The sequence below is a fragment of the Talpa europaea genome (assembly GCF_964194135.1).
Source record: "Talpa europaea genome assembly, chromosome: 10".
In the NCBI taxonomy this organism is placed as follows: domain Eukaryota; kingdom Metazoa; phylum Chordata; class Mammalia; order Eulipotyphla; family Talpidae; genus Talpa; species Talpa europaea.
Window position 1 is genome coordinate 14038437 of NC_140077.1, and position 7330 is coordinate 14045766.

General features: G+C 59.4%; 1 protein-coding gene across 1 annotated transcript in view; it reads right to left on the reverse strand.

Moving 5' to 3' along the window:
- MXI1 (MAX interactor 1, dimerization protein) overlaps nucleotides 1-3587 on the reverse strand; it is a gene marked incomplete at both ends in the record, with an annotated part of 67575 nt that extends 63988 nt beyond the window's left edge. Inside the window, one exon of the mRNA XM_084245246.1 lies at nucleotides 3326-3587. Coding sequence (XP_084101372.1) covers nucleotides 3326-3587 — 262 coding nt within the window. The remainder of the gene's footprint in view (nucleotides 1-3325) is intronic.
- Between the last annotated feature and the right edge of the window lie 3743 nt (nucleotides 3588-7330).

The window sequence follows — 7330 nt, forward strand, 5'->3', positions numbered from 1 at the left end:
CGAAAGGCGCGCCTCGGTGCAGCGCCTGTCCCACGGGAGAAGAGCGTCCCTTTAAGAGGGGACGGGACCAGCTGGCCGCCCTAAGCTCCCAGAGATTTCCTGGCTGGCCTCCTGGTCCCACCCCCGGTCCCCGCGCTCGGCCCTCAGCAACGCGTGACGTCAGAGGAAGCCGAAGCTGCCGATTGGCTAAACGACGCAGCTAGGTCAAGTCCAGTCAGAGGCAAGAAGTTTGTCTCCATGTGGAAACCATGTGTCTGCGGCGGGCGGGGGAGGCGAGGGGGCGGGGAGACCGAGATCAAGTGATTACAGGGGCTCCGGCTGAAGGCAGGCGGGGGGGCCGTGCACCTGAGCTGCCCGGCGGTGCCCTTTACTGTGGTGACCCCAAAACCCCCCCAAACTTGTTAAAAACAAAACTTCACAGGACGAGGACGATGCTGCTAATCGGACAGCCGGGGTCTCTGCTCCGGGCGCAAGCCGGGGGCCTGGGAAACGCTGGGATCCTATCGGAACGCCCCGAGTCCCCTCCCTCCCCCAGCCGCCGAATGATGTCAGCGTTTCGGAAAGCGGGGCTCGGGAGCAAACAAGCCCCGCGCGCGCGGCGCGACCCGCAGTGCCGGAGCCGGCGCACCCCGGCCCCCCGGCTCGCGGCGGAGCCCTCGCGGGGGCGCGGCGCGCATTGTGTGCGGCGCGGGGGCGCCCCGGGGCCCCGGCGCGGAGGAGCCCCCCAATAACCCAGGCAGATGTGGGGCCCGCCGTTCTCCGTATGGGAGACCCAGCCGGGGCGGGGGGTGCAGGGGGAGGGGAGAGTGGCCCCCGGGGGCCTCTGCTCCCCGCCGCGGGAAGAATGGGGGGCCCCGCGGAGGGCCGCCGGGACTTGGCTGGGGGTCGCCCGCGCCCGCGTCTGCTCCGGGGCGGGGGCCTGGAGCGGCGTCCCCGCGGCGGGCCCGGCGCAGCGCCCCACGCTCTCGGGGAAATCTGGGGGCGCTGGCATCACGTCATGCAGAGCCCGGCGGCGGCGGTGCAAAGAGGCAAGAGCTAAAAATACTCCCGCGGGGAGCCGGCCCGGGAGGGGGGCGCGCGGCCGCGGGGCCGGTTACGCGCGCGAAGTTGACTTTGCCGGGGCGCGGAGGTGCCCGCGCCCCCCGAGGGGACGGGCAGGCCCGCGGCGCGCCCCGGGAGCGGGGCCGGGAGGCAGCCCCGGCGCCCGCAGCCCGGAGCCCGGCCGCCCGCCGCGGGCCCGCCCGCCGCAGCCCGGCCCTCTGCTTACGTGACTGGCGGCCACGCCGGAGCCGGCGCGGGGTAAACAAGGAGGTGGCGCGGCCGGGCGGCCGGGGGGCGGGGAGGCCGGGCCGGGGAGGGCCCCGATTGTCTGCGGGTGCGGGGGGCGGGGGGCGGGGAGCGGGACGCGGGGAGGCTCCCGCTGCCTCCCTCGGCGAAGGGGCAAAGCGCCTCACCGTGCCAAGGTGCCCTCTGGGGTGCACCCCCGGCTTGAGCCCGAGCCGCGGGGCGCACGGACTCCGGAGAACCCGGGACCCCGGCGGGGGGAGCGGAAGAAACCGCGCCCCTCCCCCTCCAACAAAAGCAAACACACCAAACAAAACCACGTCTGCACCCGGCTCCCCCCAGCTCGGGGTGCTCAGAAACTGCCCTCCCCAGAGCACACCGCCCCCCGCCCCCCGCCCCCCGGGAATCCTCGCGCCCCGGTCGGCGGCGCGGCCCGCGATGCGCCGTTCGCGCAGCCCCGGCGCTCGGGGCGGGCGGGGAGAGAGAAAGGACGCGCCGCCGGCCCCGGCGCCGGCGCCGGTTTTGCTCCGCGGCTTCTGCACCATCGCGCAGCCGACGCGCGGCGGCTCCGGCCCTGGAGGCCCGGGGTGTCGGTCAGCGAAGGTGTTTTTGTCTTTGAGGGCTGCTGTGGTGGTGGGTTTTTTTATTTGGGGGGGTTGCAAGATCTGACACGTTGCAATTGGACCATTATTATTTTCTCTCTCTCTCTCTCTCTCCCTCTCGTCTCATTGATCTTCCTACTTGTTCGGACAGATTAAGCAGCGCGGTTTGCTCGGCTCTGTCGGTCCATGCGCCTCGGCCCCTTTCTCTGCCCGCAGCTATTATTGGCGAGGACCGTGCTGGAGACACCGCACCCGCGTGCCCCGGGGGTTGGGGTGCCCCGCCGCCCGCCGGGGAGGCTTCGGGGGACCCGGCTGGCAGGAACAAAAATGAAACAAACAAATACAAGAAAGAGGACGGAACGGGGTGGGGCTCACGGCACCCCCTCCCCACCTCGCACCCCTCTCCACCTGAACCCCGGGAGGCGGGGGTGGGGGCGGGGTGGCTGGGGCGGGGTGGGGGGCAGCAGAAAGCCGCCGGGCAGGCGCTCGCCTCCCTCGCCCTGCGCGCTCGCCCGGGAGCTGCTTCCCGGAAAATAAAGAAACCGCACGCAGCAGCCCACACCTTCTCCCCAACTATTGTTTCCTGCGAGATCCCAAAGTTTCCTTCGAGCCGCGTCCCCTCTCCAAGTTTCCCCGGGCGCAGGACGGCGGTCCCGGGCGGGCTGCGGGCGCTCTCGGCCCAGCCGGCCTGCTGCTTTGGGGGGGGGGGCGGGGGCACCCCGGGGCGCGGGGCGCGGGGCGCAGGGGGCCGCGGGCGCGCTGGCAGGAGCCCAGCCTGCCACGAAAGGCGAGAGAAAAGCGCAGCGGACAGGAGGGAGCAGCCCAGCCCGGCCAGCGCGAGCCCACGCCGCCGAGGGCTGTTGGGGGGTTGTTGTTATTGTTGTGTGTGCGCGCGCGTGTGTGTGCGCGTGTGTGCGCGTGTGTGTGTGCGCGTGTGCGTGTGTGTGTGTGTTTTCCTTCTGAATCCGCTCAGCTCTGCCTACGATTTCGAACTTTCGGCTTCTCATCTCCACCCCACCCAAGAACGAGCGACAGAAAAACAACACTTGTCTGGCCGCGAAGGCTCCGGAAAAAAAAAAAAATTAAAAAAAAAAAAAAAAAAAGGGAAGAAAGGCGACCTCCAGAGAGGAGCTCTCGGCTCAGTTGTCAGCAAACAACAACACTCCCTCCCGGCCCTGCGCCTCCGCGGGGCGCTCCCCCAGCCTCGGGACGACCGACAGACCGACGCGCGCCAGGCCCCCGCTCCCCCCGCGCGTCTTTGTTACATCTTTAGCAGCTTTGTGCGTGCGTGTCCTTCCTCGGTGTCACCGGCTTCCCCGCCGAGGGCTGGATGTGGGTGTTGGGGGAAGGGGCGCGGGCCGGGCCGTCGCCCCGGATCGCCCCGCTGGGCGAGGAGGAGCGAGCAGGGCGCCGCGCAGGAGCCGGGCCCCCAAACTTACTTTTGTTTTCTTTCTCGATCTGCTCCAGGTAGCTGGCGGCCTCGAGCAGAATCTGCACGTTCTGCAGAAAAGTGTTGATGTGCTTCTCCATCGAGTTCTCGCTGGTGTTGAAAATGTCCGAAAAGGGGCACCTGAGCTTGGCCCCCGCGGGCTCCTCGGCCGGGGCCGGGGGCTGGGGCGCGGCCACGGCCGGGGGCGCGGCGGGGGCCGGCCCCGCGCCCTCGCAGCGCGCCTCCTTGCGCGGCCGCCCGCGTTTGCCCATGGAGCGGCCGGGGTCCGCCGAGCTCGTCCTCTGCTGGGGCCGGGCGGCCGGGTCGAGCTCCGGGCCCCTGGGGAGACCGGCTGGGCTGGAGCAGAGGAGGCGCCGGGGCGAGGAGGCGACCTGACTTCCCGAGCCTCGCTGCGTGCAGTTGTGTGTTGGAGTGTGTGTGAGTGTGTGGGTCTCGCTGTGTCGGTCTGTGTGTGTGGGAGATTGAATGAACCTACAGGACAGACGGAGGCGCTCTGGCGCCTGGGTCCTAGCGCGAGCCTGTCGCCATCGGACCGGTCAAAATAAAAGGTGGAGACAAACCAGGCAGGGACCGCCCCCTGCCCGCCGCCTCTCCCTCCCCCCCCCCCCCACCGCTCCCCAAACCTTACCGGTGTGGTGCACGGTGTTGAACCGTAATGGAAAAAACACTCGGTGCCTCTGAATGCACCTGCACAAAAACAAACTGCTGAGCTATTTTTTTTCTTCGCTTAAAAATAATAACCTCGCCAAGCATCCAGTGGCGCCAATGTCTGGCACGTATGTAGTATAGCCTCCCTCCCCCCATAAAGGTGGCTGCTTTCACTTTTTTTTTAATGAAAGCCCAATCCAGGAAAACTATCGAATAACTGGAAGTTCTCCCATACACACACACACACTCTCACACACATACACACTCCTACACACGCACGCACATGCACACACACACAGCCACTAAAAGAAATCCCCAGGCCACCAGTCGGCACATTATAGATTTACTCACTCATTCTTTCTGCCTTCAAATGCAAAGTTATTTTCCAGGAAGGGGAGGAGATGTAAGCATCTCTCCATACTCTTATTCATAGCCTTAGTCCAGCAGTGCAGAGTTCACACTGGGGTGCCTCCACACCTGGCTCCCTTTTATTTGACAGAGAGACAGAAGTGACAACCCAGGAACCCCACCCCCACCCCAGCTGAATTCCGCCTTTTGGCCTTTAAGATCCCTACCCCAGTTAACATTGTTCTCGATGCTGCTAACACCCAGTCAGGCCTGCAGGAGCTGTGGGTGAGCTCCAAACCAGGCAGATGGTTGTGGGATAGTTGAGGGCAGCAGGGGAGTGAGGTGGAGAAGGGTTAACTCCCAGCTCTGCTGTATACAGACTGTGGGCTTGAGCCCAGCCTCCATTGGCCTAAATGTTCCCATCCATGAAAACTCTGATAAGATTTTTGTGCTGATAAAATCATATCTGCACTTAGCACACTGCCTGGCCCCTAAGATCTTTTTCTACCAGTACAGATCCAGACAAGAGCCTGGATCCCCTCTACTTGCATCTAAGGGGGAAACAGCTGCAGAAAACAAGATTCTGCACTCGCTTGGAATACATCCTTGCAACAAGTCCATCTAAATATTGTCACCTTGCAAGGCTGCCTGGAGTTTTTACCAGGGGGACTATTTACATAACAGGATAAAGGCGCCCCCCCCCCCATATTTGTGCAGCCCAGTCTCTGCTCAGAGGCGGTTCCATGCACATTAGTCAGGAAGACTCTTACTGGAAATAGAAACCTTTAAAAAAAAAAAAAAGTTAAACACATTTCTTTGTAAAACACTGCGTAGAACTCGAGCACCTTCAAGAAAGTCCTATGCACTCTTAGAATATAATAACCTGCTACTGATATGAAGGAGCAGCCAGTAATCGGCACTTAAAAGCCAATGTAGCCACATCTGGGCCCATAATATAGTCAGACTACACATACTCTGTTCATTTTCCATCTTGTGACAGAGTTTGCATGGCTGATCTCTGCATCCTTTGGTTGGGGTAGAGGCCTCTAAGAGCCTTGAGATATAAGTTCACCTTCTATTATCAGAACAATCACTGACTTTCTGTTCCTGTCTCAACCACAACCTGAGTTGTTGGTGTTTTAAATATTTAAAAGTCTATAAACAGGGAAAGCCTTTAGGAAAGTACAGTTTCCAAGTTTCCAACAGGTTTTATCCAATGCCATTTTGCAAAAACTGGCATTTATGTGAAACAGCCCTGATCTCCCTGGCCCTCAATGAAAGATGATAGCGAGTGAGATGATGACCCACCTAAGCCCAGAGGAAACCTTGGTGCCTATTGAGGTCCCTGGTGGGGACATGGGCCAAATGTACACACATGCACATGTATGTACATAAACACCCACCCGGACAGACACACCTGCACACGAGTATTGGATCGGTGCTTTGTCATTATTTGTTTGCCCTTCCCTATTTCATCTCTCATAGATCTGAGAGCTTCAGAAAGCCCAGTGGGAATCTTCAAGCTGGGCCACAGATCTGACCAAAGCCAAAATAAACAATGGCTTGAAGAAAATCTACAAAAAGTGCTGATTTGCACTATTCCCACAGTGAACCACAGCCTCCACCGTTATTCCCATGGAAAACACCACTGTTGGTGCCAAATCAAGTTCCCCCCCATCATAGGGGCATTGTTTTTTGTTATTATGTGAGTTCTTAGCATCACACTATGGCACCACAAGAGATACAGCGGAGACAGGAGAACTGCCATTTTGTTCGACAACGTCTGTGCTATTGTGCTCGAGGCCCACTTACAGTCTAGTTTGCATATATTCATTTTGGTAACACGTATGTGGAACCATGGATGTGCCAAGCTAAGGTTCAACCCCCATCAAGTGTTAAAACATGTGAACATCATAGTGCTCTCTCATTGACCCCTCCACCCCATACCCCAATTCACAGATTTCTCTAGTAAAGTTGGCCCCATCAGAAAGAGTGGTGTTTCAGCCTTATATCATGGGCCAGGCATCCAGGATACTGAGTTACAAGCTCGGTTCCATTCCCAATTAGCTTTGCTTCCCAGGAGGAGCCTTTGCACCTCACTTTGTCCAGGGTTTTAACTCCATAAATAAACAGACCTCTGGAAACTTGCTGAGACATTCTGCAGAGAACAGGTAAGGGATGAGCATGCAGCCGGCCTGATGAGAGCGTATAAACTCTTTGAAAACCGTGCCCAGGAAGGCAGCCGTGATGCTTCCAAGGGCCCAAGATACTTTGGGTGCCCACTCAGCCTGGGTCTTACTTTCCCAACCTTCTGTTTCTTTGTTTGGCCTATTTGTTTGTTTGGTGATATTTTTCCATCAATCTTGTTTGCATATTAAAACAAGATCACTCTCTCTTTTATTTGTCCCTCTCTTCCCTCAGACATTCTATACTCTTAGATCAAAGGAGTTGTTTTGCCTGTAATTATGTCTTCAGGTACACAGAGGCTGGTTAATTACTGAGAAGGGGATGAGAGTGTTGCCCCCAGACCTCTTCACACTGCGTTCAGATAGGGCGCCCTTCCCTGTCCTGAGCTGTCGCCACTCTCCTGTGCTCCTTCCTTGGCCCTCTCTTCTCCTTACACATTCTTCCCTCTCTAGCTCTTCCTGCTTAAGTCCAGCTTCTAGCTTTTCCTTGGACCTTGCCAGCACAGCTGGGTCAGGTTCTTCCCTGCTTTTTGACCTGTGGTCTTTGCACCCAGGCTTGGTAAACACCACCAGGAGATCTCCTGCCTTGCCACTTGAACCCTAATCTCCAGACTTCCCTAGTCAAGCTGTTCCTGGGCATCTTTCCCTTTGGAGAGAGATCACCTAGCAATGAGCTGAAGAGCTGGCTCAGAGCTACTTCTCTTGGAGAGCTTTCATCGATTAGAAAAGAGCCAGGGGTAGAGGGTTTGGGCATTCTTGTAAGACACCAGCAGAATGGCAGGAACCTGGAGAACAGTGGGATCTGCCTCTCC